At 38.8% G+C, this 21,905-nt stretch overlaps 1 protein-coding gene and 1 non-coding gene across 3 annotated transcripts in view; both read right to left on the bottom strand.

Moving 5' to 3' along the window:
* TNPO3 (transportin 3) overlaps positions 1-21,632 on the bottom strand; it is a 78,569-nt gene extending 56,937 nt beyond the window's left edge. Inside the window, exons 1-2 of one of the 2 annotated variants that reach the window (XM_081800118.1) lie at positions 21,157-21,631; positions 9,288-9,448 (exon numbers count right to left, since the gene is read on the bottom strand). Coding sequence is in view for 1 of the 2 variants with exons in the window: in XM_081800117.1 (XP_081656243.1) it covers positions 21,157-21,276 (120 nt within the window). In the remaining variant the exon portion in view is untranslated. Of the gene's footprint in view, positions 1-9,287; positions 9,449-21,156 lie in introns of both variants that reach the window. The other variant, XM_081800117.1, reaches the window with a different exon arrangement.
* Positions 106-178, bottom strand: TRNAT-UGU (transfer RNA threonine (anticodon UGU)). The gene has a single exon. It is a non-coding gene; the product is annotated as a tRNA-Thr (tRNA).
* Positions 21,633-21,905: the final 273 nt, after the last annotated feature.

Here is a 21,905-nt window from a genome sequence, read left to right as displayed (position 1 = left end):
GACTCGATCCCAGGACCCTGAGATCATGATCTGAGCCAAAGGCAGACGCTTAACAACTGAGCCACCCAGGAGCCCCTGGCTTTTGTTTTTTTTAAGTAAGCTCTGTACCCAATGTGGGGTTTGAACTCATGACCCTGAGATCACAAGTCGCATGCTCTACCAACTGAGCCAGCCAGGCTCCCCTCCAACTGTTATTTTAAAAAAATAATAGCAAAAAGATTCTATGAAACCTTGGAATCTCCATAAATGCCCTCATAAAAACACAGCAGTTAAAGAGCAAAACTAAAGCACTATGGGCATTTACAACAAAACCAGGTATTATCTTGTTATGTCTAAGAACCCCAAAATATAAGTGGTTGGGGACAAACCAGTGACATCTGTAAGACCTGTGTAGTTTCAGCTTCAGTAAAAGCAGAAGCAGAGAAAAATAACAGGGTATCTAATGGATATAAGGCAAGAGGAACACCAAAAGAACCAAAAAGTATTCAATGGAAAGAACAGAGAGACAATTTGAGGACTGAAAATAGAAGAGGTTTTGTCCGATCTGAAAGCAGGTGAGTAGAAGAGGTGAGTGGAAGAGGCCTACATAACATCTAAGGAGATGGTACAGTCTAGCTTCTATAAATTCTTGAAATGGAAGGACAGGACTCAAAACTGAAGATAGAATGCTGTGAACAGAATCAATATTATACAGGATAAGTAAAATAGAGACAAAAGAAGAAAAGGAGAAGGTAACAAAACTAGGAAATCTTAGAAATCAAATCACATTTGTAAATACTATCAGAAAACAACAGAAAAGGAAGCTCTTTGAAGATGAAAATACTACCCTTAGCCATGCCTCCAAAAGTTCAGAAAGACTAATTTCATAAAAAAATAAGCAATTGAAGCCAAATGCCATATATAGATATAAGGGGAAAAAGAAAATAATGAATAGAATAACATCTCTACAAGGAAAGCAGGCCAGAAAAACATTTTAAAAACTAGTCTACCAGAAAAACACAGAGATATTGGCTATCCATCTAAATAAATTGGACACGATAACATTAAACAATTGCTGAATCTAAAACAACAACAACAACAAAAACCCAGTCTAAAGTCCAAAGGACATAGAAGCCAACCTGAAAGAGCTCAATGGCCAAAGATAAAAAACCTAGTGTAAGAAAATGGATTATGATAGTATTGGATTATAAACTCAAAAATAAAGCAAATGCCATGAGTCCATACTGATGCGAACAATGACCAAATAAATAAGTGTGAAGTTATTTGTAAGATATAAAACATCATTTTTACAGAAGAATGCTTAGTTAATAAAGGTAAGAAGGAATGAGAAAAATAGACAATTACTATTTCAACACCACAGTAATAATTGCTATAGGCAATATTCATGAATAGGGGATAAAATTAGTGGGTGAGCTTTAAAAAGAAACAGGGGGGTGCCTGGGTGGCTCTGTTGTTAAGTGTCTGCCTTTGGCTCAGGTCATGATCCCAGGGTCCTGGGATCGAGCCCGCATCATCGCGCTCCCTGCTCAGCGGGAAGCCTACTTCTCCCTCTCCCACTCCCCCTGCATGTGTTCCCTCACTCGCTGTGTTTCTCTCTGTCAAATAAATAAATAAAATCTTAAAAAAAAAAACAAAAAAACAAACCTCAGAGTTCTCTACTGGAGAGACAATGTAAAGAGACCTAAGACTACATGGAAAGCAAGAGGAGCCCGGATAAGTCCAGCCTTCCAGCCATTTCTATCAGTGTCAGTCATGAAAATGAAGCCATCTGAGAACCTCTAGACCAGCCCATCCACCAAACTTCATGGAGCAGAATTAGAATCCACAGAGTCCTGCTCAAATTTGTGACCTACAAAATTGTGAGATACAATGAAGTGATTTTTGTTTTTGTTTTTAAAAATTTTTTTTAAGTAGGCTCCATGCTCAATGTGGGGCTTGAACTCACAATCTTGAGATCAAGAGTCGTATGTTCTACTGACTGAGCCAGCTGAGTACCCCCAAAACAATTTTTGTTTTAAGGTAATTTGTTTCACAGATCATGAGAACAACCAACCAAATATTATGTGCATCCTGACAAAAGAACAGGATACCACAATGACAAGAGGATCAAACTTGTGTCTCATCAAACCTTTGGATGCAGCTGGCAATTTGCAGGAAAAAGAACAAACTAAACCCAAAGCTAGCACAAGGAAGAAAATAATAAAAATTGGAGCAAAGATAAATAAAATAGAGAACAGAAAAACAAAGATTTGATTCTTTGAAAAGATTAAAAAAAAAAAAAAAGCCAAACCTTTAGCTATATTAACTAAGAAAGAAATGAAAGTGAGGACTTACTATCAATTTTACAGAATAAAAAAAGATTATAAGAAACACTATGAACAACAGTATACCAACAAATTGGATACTGTAGATGAAATGGGCAGACAGAAACATACAATGTACCAAGACTGAATCAAGAAGAAATAGAAAATCTAAATAGACTATATTGCTATAACTAGTAAAAATATTGAATCAAAACCTCCCAATAAAGAAAAGCCCAGGACCAGATGGTTTTACTGGTGTTTTCTACCAAACATTTAAAGACCAATTTTTTCTCAAACTCTTCCAAAAAACTGAAGAGGAGGAGAGAATGCTTCCTAATTTATTCTATGAAACCAAAACTACTCTGATACCGAAGCCAAAGACACAAGAAAACTTCAGACCAATTTAAATATTGATGAAAAAACCCCTCAATAACATGCTAGCAAACCGAATTCAACAGTACATTAAAGGATTACACACCATGACCAAGACAGATTTATTCATGGAATGCAAGGGTGGTTCAACATAAAAAAATGTAAAAGTGTAATATACCATATGTTAAAAGAATGAAGGGGAAAAAAAGACTAACATTTCAATTGATGCAGAAAAAGCATTTGGCAAAATGTAACACCCTTTCATGACACTCAACAAACTAGGAAAAGAAGAAAACTACCTCAACATAAAAAAGACCATACATGAAAAACCCAAAATGAACATCTTACTCAATGGTCACTGGCAGGTTTTCAAAACTCTAAGATCAGCAACAAGACAAGGATGCCCACTTTTGCCACTTAAATTCAACACAGCATTGGAAATTCTTACTGGAAGTTCCAGCCAAAGCAATTAAGCAAGAAAAAGAAAAGGCATTCAAATTGGACAGGAAGGGGTAAAATGATGGTTACTTACATATGACATGATCTTATATGTAGAAAACCCTAAAGATTCCCAAAAAATCTATTAGAACTAATAGATGAATTCAGGAAAGTTGCAAAATACAAAATCAACACCTCAAATCAGTTTTTATATATTAAACATGAACAGTTTTTATACATTAACAATGAACAATTTGAAAAGGAAATTAAGAAAACAATTGCATTTACAATAGCATCAAAAAAAAGAACAGAATCTACTCAGGAATAAAGTAAGGAAGCAAAAAGACTTGTACACTGAAAACTACACAACATGGGGCACCTGGGTGGCTCAGATAGTTAAGTGTTAACCGTCTGAGCCTCAAAAATTAAAAATAAAATTACCATGTGATCCAGCAATTCTGCTTCTGAGTATATGCCCAAAACAATGGAAAGTAGGGACTCAGATACTGATATACACTAATGTTCATAGCAGCGTATTTCAAAATAGCCAAAGGTTGAAAACAACTCAAATGCTAACTGAAAGATGAATGGATAAACAAAATGTGGTATACACATACAATGATTATTATTCAGCCTTAAGAAGTACCATTACATGCTATAACATGGATGAACCTTGAGGACATTTTGCTAAGTGAAATAAACCAGACACAAAAGGACAAATACTGCATGATTCTACTAATATGAAGTACCAAGAGTAGTCAGATTCATAGAGACAAAGTTAGAATTTTGATTGCCAGGCACTGAAGGGAGAGGATAATGGGGAGAGTTACTGTTTGATGGGTACAGAGTTTCAGTTGAAGATGAAAAGTTCTGGAGATGCACTGTGGTAATGGTGGTACATTTGGGGCGCCTGGGTGGCTCAGTCATTAAGCATATGCCTTCGGCTCAGGTCGTGATCCCAGGGTCCTGGGATCGAGCCCCGCGTTGGGCTCCCTGCTCCGAGGGAAGCCTGCTTCTCCCTCTCCCACTCCCCCTGCTTGTGTTCCCTCTCTCGCTGTCTCTCTCTCCCTGTCATAAAAAAAAAAAAAAGTAATGGTGGTACATTAATGTGAATGTATTTAATGCCACTAAATGTACACTTTAAAATAGCTAAAATGGGGGTCCCTGGGTGGTGCAGTCGGTTGAGCAACTGATTCTTGGTTTCGGCTCAGGTCATCTCAAGGTCCTGGGATCGAGCCCCACATCAGGCTCCAAGCTCGGCGAGGAGTCTACTAAAGTTTCTCTCCCCTTCTCCTTATGCCCCTCCCCATGCGCACATGCGCACGCTCTCTCCCTCTCAAATAAATCTTTAAAAATAAATAAGATAAAATAGTTAAAAATGGTAAATTTTATGTTACGTGTATTTTATCACCAAATGAAAGAAAGAAACACAGTTTAGAATCTGCTCAATCTCTTCTTAGATTAAAGGGATTTGGTCCTATTATAAAGACCTGCCAGAAGCAAAAGAAATCATGTCAGGAGGAAAACATCATTTAGTATCCCTTCAACTTTTCATAATATATCCAGTATCAAACAAAAGCAAGACTAAATAACAATAACAAAGGGTAAAGAAACAGACAACAGAAAATAATGTACCTAGATAATGGAATGAGGACTAAAACAACTATGATGTCTTAACTGAAGTGACAAAACTTAACATCACCAATAATGGAACAATTTTTTTTTTTTTAAGATTTTATTTATTTGAGAGAGAGAGAGATAGAGAGAGCAGGAACACAAGCACGGGGAGAGGGAGAAGTAGGCTTCCCGCCGAGCAGGGAGCCCGAAGTGGGGCTCAATCCCAGGACCCTGGGATCATGACCTGAGCCGAAGGCAGATGCTTAACGACTGAGCCACCCAGGCGCCTGGAACAAACAAATTTTTATACTACTCCTGATGTGTTTCACTGGAAACAACAAATTATCAACCGTGTAGTATTCCTCCAAAAAATGTTTTACCTGAATGAAATCAGGAGAAAATGATGAGACAAATCCAAATAGCGGGGCATATTAAAAACAAACATGGGCCTAGATTTGTTTTTTAATGTCACTATCATAAAAGAAAAACAAAAATACCCTGAAGAACTAAAAAGACCAACTACAAGCAATGCATTTCCTTAAATGGATCCTGGATTAGGAAAAATAAAAAATAAAAGCTATTGGGAAATCTGAATATAGGCTGTGTATTAGATAATACCATTATGCCAAAGTTATATTTCTAGAGTAACAATGGTTTTAGTTTAGAAAAATGTCCTTGTTCTTACAAGAAATATGTCAGTGTTTAGGGGTACAGCATTAAAAGGTCTTCAATTTACTTCCAAAAGGTTAAAAAAAAAATACACTCAGAGAAGGACAGAAAGAGAAAGACAGAGAGAAGCAAATGGAACACTGTCAAATTGAGAAGGGTTATCACTGTTCACTCTACAGTTCTTTTAAGTTATGAACTTTTCAAACAGTTGGGAAAAAATTAAGTAGCTGATTAATATATTTAAGGAATTAGAAGACAAACTGGAGAACGTCCATTAAGAAATGTAATCTATAAAAAAGAATCAAATGGAAATTCTAAAACTGAAAAATACAGTAACCAAAATTAATAACCAAATGGAAGGGTTAAAACTGCAAATTAGACAACTGAAGAAAAGATTACTATGCTAGAAACAAATCAAGAGAAAACAACAAGACCGAAGCACAAAATCAAAAGAGACAGAAGGGAAAGAATGGGAAGAATCCGAGTGACATGTGGGACACAATGAAAAACTTTAACATACATATAACTAAAATCCTAGAAGGAAAAGAAGAAATGGGGCAGAAGCACTACAGATAATGGCTGAGAAATTTCCAAAGTGGTAAAACACACCAACCCACAGACTTAAGAAGCTCTATAAACCCTAAGGACAGAAAAACCAGACCTAGGCACATCATAATAACAAGGTCAAGAAGCCAAAAAGGAGGGGCGCCTGGGTGATGCAGTCGGTGAAACGTCCCAACTCTTGGTTTCGGCTCAGGTAATGATCTCCGGGTCATGAGATCGAGCCCTGCACTGGGCTCAGCCCTCAGTGCAGAATCTGGTTAAGACTCTCTCTGTACCCTCACGTGCTCTCTCTCAAATAAATTAGTAAATCTTAAAAAAAAAAAAAAGGCCAAAGAGGAAAATCTAAAGGACAGAGAAAAGAGAAAAGAAGATATATTATCTTTAAAAGAACAATTAGATTTATAGCTGGCTTGTCAACATTAACAATGGGAACCAGTATCTTCAAAGTACTGAAGGAAAATAACTACCAATCAGTTATTTTATACCAACAAAAAGCCCTTCCAAAATGTAACAAAATAAGACATTTAAGACCCTAAAGAAAGGGGTGCCTGGCTGACTCAGTTGGTAGACCACCTGGGTTTTGATCCTGGGGTTATGAGTTCAAGCCACACACTGGGTCTAGTGCTTGCTTGCTTATCTGCTTGTTCGCTGCTTTGCTTACTTACTAACTAACTAAATAAGATAAATAAACAAAAAAAATTTTAAATAATAGTAAAAGAGAAGAAGACAGTTTATAACCAACATACCCAAAAAGAAGAAAACACTAAAGGGTGTTCTTCATGGAACAGGAAAATAATTCTGGATGGAAACATGTAAATAGGAAGAAATGAAGAGTAATAGAAAGGTTAAGGATGTGAGTAAATCTTTACGGACGCTGATTATATAAAGTAATATCATCTTGTGGGGTTTAAAACATATGAATAAAAATACCTGAGAGGAGAGACGCCTGGGTGGCTCAACTGGTTAAGTGTCTGCCTTTGGCTCAGGTCATGATCCCAGGGTCCTGGCTGGGATCGAGTCCCACATCAGGCTCCCTGCTCAGTGGGGAACCTGCTTCTCCCTCTGCCTGCCCCTCCCCCTGCTTGTGTGTGTGGGCGTGCCCACGCTCTCTCTCTCTGACAGTAAATAAAATCTTTTAAAAAAAAAAAAAAAATACCTGAGAGGAGTTCTACATCTATCTAAGATGTAGCAAGTCAGAAAGAACACTGCTTTTGAGTTAACAATAAACAAAAACAAATAAATGACAAAATAACTTCTTAAAATGCATCAGAAAGCTCAGGTCCCAGGGTAACCAAGTAGACTGAAATCTAAAGACAGACCTCCAAGGAGACAGGAGGCAAGTACTGGTTCATCTGTGGCAATAACAAATGAGGAAAAGACACAGGGCACAACATAACCAATTAATAAAAATACAGCTAAAATTATGAACAAACTGATAAAGTCTGAGTATGGACTAGCATGAACACGTAAAACCTCTGGGACTCAGAGACACAAGGGGAGTTCACAACCACCTACAGGCTCTTCTCCACAGACCTCCCCCAAATACTCAGGACAAAGATCGGAGATAGGGCAAAAGACCAGAGAAAAACTCCTTCGGGTAGGATGATCCTGGACAGGAACCCTCAAGGGCACAGAAGGCACAAAAAGCTGACTAGATCCTCTCCCTTACTGAACAAAAGCCTCAAGCTGCGTGGGGGCAGCAAATCTTGTCACCCTCACGGCAGGTGAAGACCTACTGCTGTTACAGACCAACAGAAGGGCAAATAAAAGTATCCTGCACAAGACCTGCCAGATGCAAGGCAAAGCAAGAATGCCATAGGTGAGATCAGGGTCACTGAGAAAGCCCCACCACTGAGAACGCCCCACCACTGAGAACAGCGGCCCTGGAGCTGAGACTATGGTAGACTGGGGCAACAGAGAACATTCCTGTCCTCCACTCCCCCACACAAATAACCACTAAACACATCATATTCAAACTCCTGAAACACAGAGATAACAAGAAAATATTGGAGGCAGGAATCTTTTTATATTGGCTCTATGACAGCTCAACCGTAGAACTTTGTACTATAATTACTCAGGGCTTCGTTCACCTTTTCTAATAAGACTGTGAGCTCTTCAAAGGTAAAGCTCTTCAAAGGTAAAGAACAATTTTAACTACTGTCTACATCTCACAAAATCCTTTGGCCGTAAGAAGTACTTAAATAAAGTATTTATTAAATTACTAAATATGAAGCAAAATGACAAGATACTATCATCTCCTAAGTCTGTAACACCTCTTTGCGTTCCCAATCATGAAAAGCTCATCCTTCTACTACATAGCTAAATACTTAAGGATTGGGAATCAGCTCTAAGAACAGAATCCAAAATGTACTGCGAAAGGGCAAGAGAGAATAAGCAAATCAGTTCTTTACAGATAAAGAAAACAAAGGCCGAGAGGATGAGACATTTTTCATTCAGAATCCTCATTTGTAGAACCTCACATGCCTTGCACAGATGGAGCCTTGGTTCTGTTTTATTTTAAATATAGATTTTGTTTTAGCAATGAGAAGAAGCTCAATAATTTCCTAGCTAAAATCTGAAGATTTAGATTTTTCAGAAAAATTTCAGTGAAAAGAACCTTAAAATCTCCCTAAAACGGGAATCTTCTGGAATGAGCTTACTTTAAAATATTACCAGTATTTCTGAAATAGGAAAAAAGAGAACAGCACTTAACTCCAAGCAACTAAATCACCTATAAAACTTGTATCTTTTAATGCTCATTATGTAATTATCTAGGTTTTTGTTGTTTTGTAACTAAACTAAAAGCTGAATTTCCTAGGACACTTCTAGGAGAAACTGGTCTTCAGAAAATTCCCAAACAGGTAGAACCAAAGGGAAAGAGCTGTCCTCTCATTTTAACCATCCTTATTTATCTTGATGCTACCTCACCCACTGGTCAAATGTGCCTCTCTTTTCAAATACTTGTCTTTTAGAGTAAGAATAAAATACAGAGTGATCTCTAAAGAAACCTGGCAAACTTAAATATCACAGCTGCTAAGTAGACTGTCAATGAAAAATTACTTGGGATGATACTGTCAGTACTATATATTAAGGGGTCATAATTTAACACTTTATTTTGAATTCTAGGACGGTTTAAGAATTGTTGACATCCAAAAACAAATAATCTTGTTTTGGTCACTGAATCATAAAGAAAATGCAACCAAATCCTGATACCCTAGACACTACAGTATATTGCTCATTGTACTTCCCCTCTGCTGAGTTGCAGACAGAAGGAAGATAAGGAAGGAAAAGGGATTCTTGACAAGGAGAGAATAAAGCACTTACACTTTATAGGACTTTCTAGCCACAGATGCCAGGTGCTACCCACTGAAATCCAGGCTTGGACTAAGCTCCACATTTCTGAAAGGACCATCTCAACCGAAGCCTGGGGCTCAGAGTCAGCAGGAGGAAGCTGCAGCTCCCACCAGCAGCACATTTCAAAGAGGCTGCAACAAGAGAACATTTTCCATTTAAGCATCTAATTCCAATCTTCCATTTCACAAAGCAGTAGCAGAACAGGCCTTTACATCAGTCTTTTCAAAAGATATTTCCATGACTATGTGATGAATATGAAGCAGGCTATGGCCCAGCAATCCTTTCACTAACATACTCTAAGTCTTTCATTATACTTCACAGCAGATCCTAAAAGTACTTGCCCTTTCTTTTTCTTTAATGGTGCTCTGTTGCTCCAAGACTCACTTCTACACCAACAGTTCTAAAACTGCCGAATCAACCTAAAATCACTGAGCAGGCAGGCTGTCAACAAAGCAAGCACACACCCAGACAGGAGCCTAAGGATTCATTAGCTGCCAAGAATTGGAAGTGGATTAAAGCTGCTAGTTAATCCTACAAAAAACTGCTCAAATTAAGCAGAATTACTTAAAATACTTCACTGAGGACAGAAGAGCTCTGGCAAATAGAAAATGAGGTTCTGGAAATACAAATATTTCAGTGAAATTTGAAAAGTAACATAAAAGTATCAGGTTGCTGTACTTTTTTAAGCATTTCAATTAATGAATGATACATTTATTATATAAAGACTTTTAAAGATTTACAGTATATTGGGGGAAGAGACTAAGACAGAGTAGAGTAAAAAGAATAAAACAAAACCCCCCAAAAAACTATCAGTCCAAGAACAAAAGCTTTAGACATATACCCTATAACAATGTGGTAAAGAGCTAGAAAACGAGAATTTCCCAAATCAAGAAAAAAAATCATTCCCTTGTGAGTAAGTCTAATTTACCTGAAACAGAGAAAGTAACTTTTTAATTTGGTCAACTATCTTAAGCCTTTGTATCTAATCTTTCATGAGAATTTTACAAATTTAGGATAAACTGCTAGTTCTGTCACGAGTTACTTTCTGATGGTTTTCTTAGGGAAAGAAAATGGTTTGAAGGAATATTAAGAAAAACATAAACTATGGAGCCTAAAAGATAACCATTACTACCTAAAAATGATATTTTTCAAAATAACTTGTTTTGTAAGATGGCCTGAAATACAGAAACCATGATGAAATGAACTTAGCTAAAACCTTCACCACAGCAGTGATAAGTAAACAATGCCCATCTCCAAAAGCAGAGTGTAAATGAAAAACAGTCATAAAAAGCCCCTAGCAGGCTCCCATACCCACAAAATACTCTTGTTGCGCATTAAATAACTTTTCTAGAAGCAAAAAGGCTCCTTTATAGAGACAAATTCAGCCAACTTAAACATTTTCACAGCCATCTCCATAATAATTGAATAAATAATTAAAAGGGAGATACTATTTCCCTTATAGGAGGGTAGAGATTCCTAGCTAAAAATAATTCTTTAAAAGATCATTAAGCTATTCAAAGTCCACGAGAAATTTCCAAACACTCTTCAAGTCAACTTTCAGACTGTAGCACCCACATGCATTGTTCTATCTTGATTTCAATGAAAGCAATCAGTAAGACCAAATGACAGCACTGAATCCTGTGGCCGCCTCAGTTTCTGATGAGATCCCCACGTTTCTGGGACAAGCATTTTCGAACAATCCTAAGTCCTAATGAACTCTGTCAAATGAAATTTGGCTCAAATTTATGACTGTCAGTCACGCATAATATGGTACTGAGAAATCCTGCCAAAATATTTTCATGACAAGTGTAAAAAATCCCTATCCAAATTTAAAATCCTCAATAACCTAAGTATGTGAACGTGAACCTCAAGAATGGCCCTGAAAAAAGATAAATAAATCTGGATCCATAAAATCAACTTTGTTTGGGAGTGACTCAAGCATGCATTCCTTGGTAATCACTTTGCTTGCTGTGGGCCTTACTAATTATACTAGGCAGTCCTATTTTAAAAGCAGAAAATGCCAACCTTGAAACCATTTGAAACAAAGCCAAGGTAAGTACTTCCTAAAAGCCAAAAATATAGAAAACGTATTTCCTTTAATCACCGGTCTCTATTCCTGCCCATCTGAGCCAAGTTTTACAACAACTCATACAAACCAGAAGAATGAGAATATTCTCAGACAAATTAAGCATATGTTAACACTGTGCTGAAGATTCAAGTTTTTCAGTCTTATAGGAATGTGAAATGTCTAGCTTAAAGTGTTGTAAAAAAAAAAAAAAAAGCATCGAAGTGTTAGAAAACTCTGAAACCTTATGTAAAAAACATGTATATTTTCAGGTCTAATTCTAAGTACTTTCTTCTGTTCTGGGGCCATTTAAATAGTGTTATACATGGCTGAAACAGAAAATACAAGAAAACAATGAATACAGAGGAAAAACTGAAAAGAACTGTGCTATGGGCTTGAGAAAAAATAAGTAAAATACATAATGAAAACTCCATTAACAGAAAATTTCTTACCAAAAGAAAAAAACCACGTTTCATAATATTGTCATTTTGGAAACTCTACCAGAAAGGAAAATTAAGTCAGTATTTTTAAGGACTTCTGCACGACAAACACTACAATATTTTGCCCTTTAGCAGCACTATGAACTTCCAGTAACAAGAAATAAAGCTCCTATCTGAGACTTCAGCTGTACAGCAGTAAAACTCTCTCTGGTAGTTACTTCAGTACCAGGGTACAAGCTAGAAAAATACAAGAGAGGTAATCTGAGCAATCTCAACTTCCTATGAATTAAATTTGTTTTCAAGTTCAACAGAGCTTAAAATTCTATAAAATCTGGAAAACAGTATGGCAGTTCCTTAAAACAAAAAAAAAAACAAGCAGCATTACCATATAACCAGCAATTCCCTTTCTGGATATATACTCAGAAGAACTGAAAGCAGGGCCTCCTCCAAAAGGTATTTGTATACCCATGCTCATAACAGCATTATCTGCAATAGCCAAAAGGTAGAAGCAACCCAAGTGTTCATTGATAGATGAGTGGATAAACAAAATGTGGTACATACGTTATTATTCAGCCTTAAAAGAGGATGAAATTCTGACAAATGATACACCATAGATGAACCCCGAAGACATTATGCTATGTGAATAAGCCAGTCACAAAAGTTCAAATACAGTATGTTTCCATTTATATGAGGTACCTAGAGTAGTGAAATTCACAGAGATAGAAACCAGGTTGCTAGGGGCTGGGGGATGGGGAGGGAAAAATGGGGAGTTAACTGTGTTTAATAGGCAGTTTCAGTTTTACAAGATGAAAAAGTTTGGAGATGAATGGTGATAATGGATGCACAACAACATAAATGTACTTAAACCCATTAATCTGTACACTTTAAAATGGTTAAATGGTGAATTTTATGTTATGTACATTTTACTGCAATTTTAAAAAAGGAATGATTGTGAATGAACCTTAAAGACATTATGCTAAGTGAAATAAACAAGACACAAAAGTACAAATAGTATATGATTCTACTTATACAAGGTATCTGGAATAGTCAAATTCATAGAGACAAAAAGTCGAATGGTGCTGCCAGGGGCTGGAGAGAAGAGGCAATAGAGAGTTATTATTTAATAGGTTCAGAGTTTTAGTCTGGGAAGATGAAAAAGTTCTAGAGACCAGCGGGGATGATGGCTGCACAACGACATGAATGTACCTAATGCCACTGAACTATATACCTAAAAATGGTTATTTATGTTATGAATATTTTACCACAATAAAAAAAAAAATCTATGCAATCTATTTTCCGTTTTCTTTATAGGCATCAGTGCAATCAACATAAAAAAAAATGAACTATCTGGAAAGCTTTGGAAGAAAACTGTGTTATAATTAGAAAATGCAGCACTGCCCTGATAATTTTATATCCTGAATCGCACTACCAACTCTGGTCCAAGGCCTGGGAAGACAAGAAATAAACTAATCCAAACATGGATGAATGCCACTGGCTAACAGACTACCATGCCAACATAAATACCATCACAAATTCTCACTCATAGTTTCCAACACACCAAAGACATGAAATGTCTGTATCTGCACTGTCCAAGACTTGGAATGTGGCAAATACGGAACTGATTTTAACTTTTATTTAATTTTAATTAATTTAAGTAGCCACAATAGCCATCTGGCTAATGGCTACCATATTAGATGACACAGCCAGATTGCTAAACTCTGGAATACAGGTCTCTGGTTTTTATCATTTATGTTTCCAGTTTCCAGCAATGCAAGGCATACAGTAGTCCTGTTCATTGAATTAAATGATCCACAAATTTGTAGATGAATATTTTCTCTTTTCTAGAAAGCTCTCCTTTCAAAAGCATGTCATGTTTTAAAAGTCACTTAACTGGAGGATGAAAGCATAAGCATAAAAAAAGCCCAGATTTTCAGATATGTCAAGTCAATAACTGCAATTGCTAAAAGAAAAACCAAAGACCCTAGATTTTTTTTTAACTAGACTAAAGAATTAAGAAATTCCAGAGAGGAAAATTATTAAGAAAGAAATCTGAAGCTGAAATTCCATGATCCATGACTTTCCTGATAGGATATTTAGAAGAAAACTCCCAAGGATATGTGACAAACCAAACATGACGTCAACTTAGTCCATCAGAGCATGATTTCATTTGATTGCTTTTTATGATTTCATCATTCCGTTTCAGTTTCCAGACTGAACTATAAAATTTTTGAGCTAACCTCTGACCCACAGATTGTGTCTATAAAAGTAGTCTCCTTATAATCTAACTTACAAACTCAGAAGAAATGCATAGCATAATTCATTAGCTGTATAAAGAGATGGTCTTTCCTTCTATTGCTTGCTTTCTACACCACCTACTCATTTGGGTTACCAGAAGTGGACAAAGTGTTCAGAACAGTTCACTGATAGGCTTCCTTTAAGATCTGTCTCAAAATAACTTGCTTTATTTTAAAACACTTTGGATATCAGTGATACCTGCCTATCACATAAATCAAAACCATGGCTGTAGGTTGTTTCCAAGAATTTTGTCAGGAAAAAAAAAGTTTAGAGTAATGAATATAGATTCTTTGGCAAATGGTTGTTTTATATAAATACTACAGAAAGAGAAAAGATGCTAACTCATAGCATGGACTAAACCTTATCTAAATTACACCTTTAAACCAAATCTATTGTCACCAGGTCATTAGAATTCTACTAAATGGCTTTAAGATTAGTAAAGTGAGAGTTAAGAGGGAAGTGATACGTTTTTTCAAAATGTATATTCTTCTGGGGTGCCTGGGTGGCTCAGTTGTTAAGCGTCTGCCTTCAGCTCGGGTCATGATCCCAGGGTCCTGGGGATAGGGCCCCACATCAGGCTCCCTGCTCCCTCCCCCACTCCCCCTGCTTGTGTTCCCTTTCTCGCTGTGTCTCTCTCTGTCAAATAAATAAATAAAATATATTAAAAAAAATGTGTATTCTTCAAAATGGTTTTCAAACAAACTAGGCAAATTCTTTCCTTAACAACAAACTTGAAATTAAAACACTATATGCCTGTTACTACACTAGAACAGACTTTTAGTCTGTACTTAGTGACTACCTCGAGAAAGCCTCATTGAGTCAAAAAGTTCCTCTCCTTTCCTGTACCCAAGTCTTTTAAAGAGTAAAATGAGGGCAATATAAATTTATCTCACAAAGGTTGTGTTTTTTTTCAAAGATTTTATTTATTTATTTGAGAAAGCAAGAGAGAGCACAAGTGGAAGGGGGAGGGAGAAGCAGACTCCCTGCTGGGCTGATACCAGGACCCTGAGATCATGACCTGAACTGAAGGCAGACTCTTAACTGATTGAGCACCCAGGTGCCCCTCACAAAGGTTGTTTAAAAAAAAAAAGGGGGGGGGTGGATGGAGGGGCGCCTGGGTGGTTCATTTGGTTAAGCAACTGCCTTCAGCTCAAGTCACGATCCCAGGATCGAGCCCTGCATCGGGCTCCCTGCCTGCTTCTCCCTCTCCCTCTGCCACTCCCACTGCTTGTGCTCTCCTGCTGTCAAATAAATAAAATCTTTAAAAAATAAATAAATAAGGATGGAAAGACTCAAAACAGAACATCATAGGAGGCTGAATAATATTATTTTCAATTACCCATGGGTATGGTAGAGAGAGGCAGCAAAAATAAATGAAATCCACAGGTAAAGACAAATTTGAGACATCCAACTATCCCTTCGGAGGTGCCTACAACCAGCTATTCATTCAACACACATTTTTGTTTTTAAAGATTTTATTTATTTATTTCTGCGAGAGAGAGAGCAGGAGCAAGGGAAGGAACAGAGGGAGAGGGACAAGCAGACTCCACACTGAGCATGGAGCCTGATGTGGGTCCCTGAGATCATGACCTGAGCAGAAACCAAGAGTCAAACGCTTAACCTACTAAGCCGCCACCCAGGTGCCCCTCAACACACATTTTTAAGAACCTTTGTGTCAGGCACCTTGATCACTGCTTTCTTAATAACCATTAAATTATTCCCTCAACTGTATCATATAAACAAATAAAATGATTCTACAGTCTAATGGGGGAACAAAACAGATTTTCAAAAAGGTAAAAAAAAATTACAAATGCAATTATATAAAGTGCTCTAGGTGTTCAGTGGAGGCAGAATGATTTTCATTTGAAGAGAATCAGTTAAGACTTCAAGGAGAGGGCGCCTGGGTGGCTCAGTTGGTTAAGCGACTGCTTTCGGCTCAGGTCATGATCCTGGAATCCCGGGATCGAGTCCCACATCGGGCTCTCTGCTTGGCAGGGAGCCTGCTTCTCCCTCTGACCCTCCCCCCTCTCATGTGCTCTCTCTCTCATTCTCTCTGTCTCAAATAAATAAATAAAATCTTTAAAAAAAAAAAAAAGACTTCAAGGAGAAAGAATTTAGGCTAGGCTTTGAAAAGATTGGTTAGTTTCTTCATTTGAAGACAAGACAGGGAAAGAGTAAAACCACAGAGGTATGAAAGAATTAAAGAAATAACAAAATTGGACAGAGAAAGCATTCTCTACCACCTCCCTTCTCCCTCCCCACCATAACCATTTGCTTACTATGGGAAATACTACAGCTGTATGAATGCTGATGGGAAAGACGCAGTAAAGAGGGAGTCTGTAGATGCAAGTGAGAGACAGGATAACCAAAAGATCAAGGTTCCTAAGAATTCAGAAAATGGATGCAGAGCACCTAGACCTGACAGGAGAAGGGAGAAGCAGTTGGCTACACCTATGCTGAAGTTATACCAAATCAGAGGTGAAGGGCTGATGGTACAGCATATTTAAGAAAATTACTAGAATGATAGACCTTGTAATCCAAATTAGAGAGAAGTAAAGACAAGACCTAATGAAGAAACAATAGGAGCCAGTCAACTGAATAAGGTTTTGATGAAATTCAAGAACTAATTCAGGGATTTGTTTAACATGATTGAACTGACTGAATACATTTGTTTGCAAGGTCCCTTCCAAAAATCTACTAAAATCAGAGTAAAGAGATTTTTTAAAAAGGGGGGGGGTGTTCCACAAGGACAAAAAGAATGGAAACATGACTGATATTAACAAAACTGTGAAAACTAGAATGCTTATGGAGGAGTTAACTGTCTTAGCAGGTCTAAAAAAGTTGAAACTTTTTCAGAGGAAGGACAGGATGAGAAAGGGGAAGCCAAGGGGGCAAAATGATTCACGTTGCAAAATCTCAGGGAATTTAAAGTACCAGGTACAAGAATTAAAAGGTACACTTGAAGGCAGATGCACAGGTGGAACAAAAAACAAAGGAGTGGGTTCAAAATCTGTAATAAGCAGTTAGACTGAGATCTTCCCCGTGACTTAGTGGCCAGGCTACTATCCTCCCACCATCACAGAAGACTCAAGATTTACTTTGGAAAGACTGATACAGAGGGACTCTGCACTCTTAGCCAACAGACCCACCTAAGGACAAGAATATCATACTGGGGCACCCGGGTGGCTCAGTCGGTTAAGCGTCTGCCTTTGGCTCCAGTCGTGATCCCAGGGTTCTGGGACTGAGTCCCGCATCGGGCTCCCTGCTCCGTGGAGAGCCTGCTTCTCCCTCTGCCTCTGCCTCTCTCTCTCTCTCATGAATAAATAAATAAAATCTTTAAAAATAAATAAATAAAGCCTACATACATAGTGGTAAGATCCATTCCCTGGTTCATTCTCCCACCTGCACTGGCAGCCCCATTTATATGCAGAGGATTGCTCTTAGGATAAAAGTGGTCCAAGAAAAAAAGACCAACAGAAATATAAGAGAGAAGGGGTAAAGGTTCCCTTCTCAATTAGCCATCAAATAAGGGAGTAATCCAAGAAAAGATCATGGGATCCAGGATTCAATGCACCTAACACAAGAAAGAGAATGTAATTCCCTAGGAGGGTTTAAATAGAGATCCCAGGACAATAATTATGCAACAGACCTGGAGAATAACAAGGTCAGATCGAGCAGGAAGATAGAGCCCTCTAGGGAGAGGTTTTCTTCTACCAAAAAAGGAAACATTACCAATCTGAACATACTAAGAGGATATTTACATACTCACAGAGGGTTTTGAACAAATTATTACAGATATACAGAAGATGAAGCAAATGTGAAAGAAAGAAAAAGGTAATGACTACCACCAGGAAAAAAAAAAGTTGCACAAAAAAGGGAAAAATTACCATGTTATATATGCTATGTGGTTCACAATGTGTGTTGTGTATATTTAACAAAAACTGATATAACTATGTTTAGAGAGATGCAACAGAAGAGAAGACGGAGGGAGTCCAAATCTTCATCTTTCACAGAAGAAAGTCTAAACATAACTGCTCTTTACATCGTAGGACTTTTTCTTGTAAAATCTCCATTTTATAACTTTTTAAAGTTTTAAAAGTTTATTTTAAAATATTTTAAGTTTTAAAAATACAACTACGTGGGGTGCCTGGGTGGTTCAGTCATTAAGTGCCTGCCTTCAGCTCAGGTCATGATCCCAGGGTCCTGGGATCAAGCCCCGCATCAGGCTCCCTGTTCTGCGGGAGGCCTGCTTCTCCCTCTCGCACTCTCCCTGCTTGTGTTCCCTCTCTCGCTGTGTCTCTCTGTCAAATAAATAAAATCTTAAAAAAAAAAAAAAAAAACTACATTTTTGGGGGGGGGGGTTGATTTTTGGTTTTGTTTTTTTATTGAGAGAGGGAGCATGTGAGCGAGAGGTCGGGGAGCTAGTAGAGGGAGAATCTTAAGCAGGCTCCCTGCCCAGTGCAGAGCCCCACGCAGGGGCAGGATCTCACGATCCTGAGATCATGACCTGAGCCAAAATCAAGAGTTGGACACTTAACCGACTGAGCCACCCAAGTGCCCCATAACTTTTTAATTTTGATAGAAATTAAAATTATAGATTTCAAAAAATTTCAAAAATTATAGATTTCAAAAAACGCCTACTATATAAGGTTACTTGAATCCCTAAGCAGCAAACTAGAAGAGTGGGTTGTGATCAGAGCAGATATCTGAGTTAGTGATATGGGGGGCTGGTGACTTTTTTTTAAAGTAGGCTCCACACCCAGTGTGGAGCCCAGTATGAGTTTTAAACTCACCACCCTGAGATAAAGACCTGAGCTTAACCAACTGAGCCAGCCAAGCACTCCCCGCCTTTTATTTTAAGTAAGCTCTATACCAGCATGGGTCTTGAACTCATGATTGCAAGATCAAGAGCCACATATTCTACCAACTGAGCCAGCCAGGCACCCCCAGGCTGGTGACTTTTTAATAATGACAAGATTCAGGTTGTGACTGTGTGACCATGTAGCTGAGTTAGTGACTTGAGTTGGTGGCTTTTTAGTAATGAAAAGATCCAAGATGTGACAGTGTGATCACGAGGCTGAGAAAAGGAGGTAAGGGAATTAAGGGCTGAAATGTCAGCTGAGTTGTGAATCCTGATGCTGAAGTTGCCTAAAAATGATGTGTTTTTAGGTCCACTTTTCCACCCTTCCCTACTGCTTTTTGCCCCACTATGCTGACCTATATGGACTATATCAACAGGTTCCAGTGTCCCCTAGCTTCTGTTTGGGTTTGCCCAAATAAGAATCCCAGGAGTTTAGGGGAATAAGGTCAATATATTTATTCCTCCAGACCGTCTCCTCTCAAGGCAGCCAACTCCACACTTTCCTTCGGAGTTCAAGTAACTACTCCCTCTCCTATTCCTTCCTGCCTATGGATGTTAATCAGTCTGGCTACTGGTTACTTCATTATCTCTTGTGGTACCACATTATACCAGCACCTTTATAAACAATACTTTTATAAAATGAGCCCTCCTTGAATTATTCTATTACAAGTGTGCCATCTGTTCCTGTTGGGACCCTTACTGTAAATAGTAATAATGATGATAATGTAAGGTTGTAACAGAGAGTAGTGGCAAGTAAGAAGAGTGACTACCACTTAAATAACAATTACTAACATATCTTAAACTCTGGGTTCCAAGAACTTTTCTAAGCTTTTTGCAGATATTAACTCATTTAGTCATCACAAATATATTATGTGGCAAGCAGAGATTTTTGTCTGGTTCATTTGCATATACCAAAGCCTAGCACAGTTGCTGGTACAGGGTAAGCACACAAATATTTATTTTAAAATACACACAACAAAAAGCAAGTTTAGTAGGGAAGAGATGACTTTTAGTATGATGTATCAGATTTATAACTCCCCAAAAACTAAACACTAAATAAGAGCACATGTGAATGATTTTCTTGTGTAGCCTACAGTGAGTCTTATTCCTTTATCTTTTCCCATGAGTTTATCCAGAACTTGGGATCCCCAAATTTTTAAATGTAATATCTAAAGCCAAAGTTGCAAAATTTTAAATATCAGTTATTAGTTTTAAAAAAGAAAGGGGAAGGAGTATCAGTTATTAGTTTTAAAAAAGAAAGGAGAAGGAGTAAACTTTAAAAATATGCTTGGGAATATAAAATGCAAAAATAAGAAAGTCAGCAAGATCACCAAGTATACACACACATAGAAATAAAGCACAGAAAAAGTGAGTATGAAATTTAGAGGAAAGTTAAGACACGTGAATCAAAGAATGCAGAAATACAATAGGTCTAACAGGTTGAAATTAAACCCCTAACTGGATGTTCACACAGTCATATGGAATAATCAAGGCAGCTATGGATACCAATATCTTATAAAGAACCTAAAGTCAAGGAAAAAAACAAGGTTAGGGAACAAATATGCAGCAAGATGTGAACTAACTGCAAGGATTTTCAACTGGTATTTTTCTCTTTACATCACGTTGTACTCCAAAACACGGTGGAAATTCGCGTGTAAAAGAATCTAGAAACCTGAGAAGTTTCGAGAATAATAGATTCAAACTATCACTGTTACTTAATGAAAAATCAGTAAGGCACACTAAGGTGCAAGGCTACGACTGGGATGGAATTGCCAGACGCGAACACTGGGACACCGAGAGGAGACGGATAAAGCATCCGTAAGTGGAAGATGGAGAGAGACTGGGACTGGATTTGAAGGAAGACTAAACGCGAAAGCAGGGCCTAAGAAGCAAGGAGCAAGCGTAAAACTTAAACAGGACCAGATCGATACCACAAGCGAGTACAGGACCTACAAATCTGATTGTACGGGGTGGGGAAAGGGCCAGTTCGCGACCGACCAGCTGCGACTAGTTTCCGAAAAGCGGCATATATGTAGCCTCGCAGCCCCACCCCGCGGCAGCAGCTCCTCCCTAAGGAGCATCTCACGAGGCCAACCGCCCGGCTCAGGATCCAGCTCGAGCCTAGGTCCCACCCCGCCCTTGCCCCGCGGCGCAGAACGGCCTCTCTGGGCCCCTCACCGAACGCTGCAGCTCTCCAAGCCAAAACGAGGCGCGCTCCTTTCCGCTGGGATCTGGGTCGTGGTAAAGCGCCTGCACTGCTTGGTATACGAGCTGCAAAGTCGGCTTTGCCCCTTCCATGGTGGTGGCAGTGGTAGCGACAGCGACGGCTCTGGCTGTTCTCCCGAGGCTTCTCCGGTTGCTCCGCCTTCAAGCTTCCTCACTGTGTCGGCCACGGCCGCTCCCTGACTGGCGCCATCTCCTCTTTGGCCGTTACCAGGGCAGAGGGGTTCCCGTGGAAGTTGCCCCCTCGGAAACAGAGGTTAGATTGTATTTGGGTTCCCGGCTTTTTTTCCTATCCTCCCACTAGACTCCAGGCTTCTGAGTTCAGACGCCGATACTCTCCTCTTCACCCACTGAATTGCCTTCAGAAGTCTGTCCCCGCGCTACACAAACCACGCAGTGTACTTAAGCGGTGTTAACCCGGACCGGAAGTCGCAGCACCGGTACCTTTGGCACACTTCCGCCCGGTGCAGCGCAAACGGCCTTCTTCCCGGCACGCCTCCTCCTGTCTCCCCGCCCCCTCCCGGAAGTGGCCCTGCCGAGCCAGGAGCTGGGAAGAGGCAGTCGGTTGTGGTTCTCTCCGTTACTTGCGTACGACTGGAGCAATAGGACCAGTGTGTTCCATACCTGAGCTGCTCTTCTCTCCTTGGCAGTGGGTCCAAGGTCTTTCCAACCCCCTTCGGACTTCTCCATTCCTATCCAGGGAA

Source organism: Leptonychotes weddellii, chromosome 12 (assembly GCF_054177405.1).
Source record: "Leptonychotes weddellii isolate Sample4059 chromosome 12, ASM5417740v2, whole genome shotgun sequence".
NCBI classification, from domain to species: Eukaryota; Metazoa; Chordata; class Mammalia; order Carnivora; family Phocidae; genus Leptonychotes; species Leptonychotes weddellii.
The sequence above is the reverse complement of the archived record's forward strand: the minus strand, read 5'-3'. Positions and strand labels throughout refer to the sequence as shown.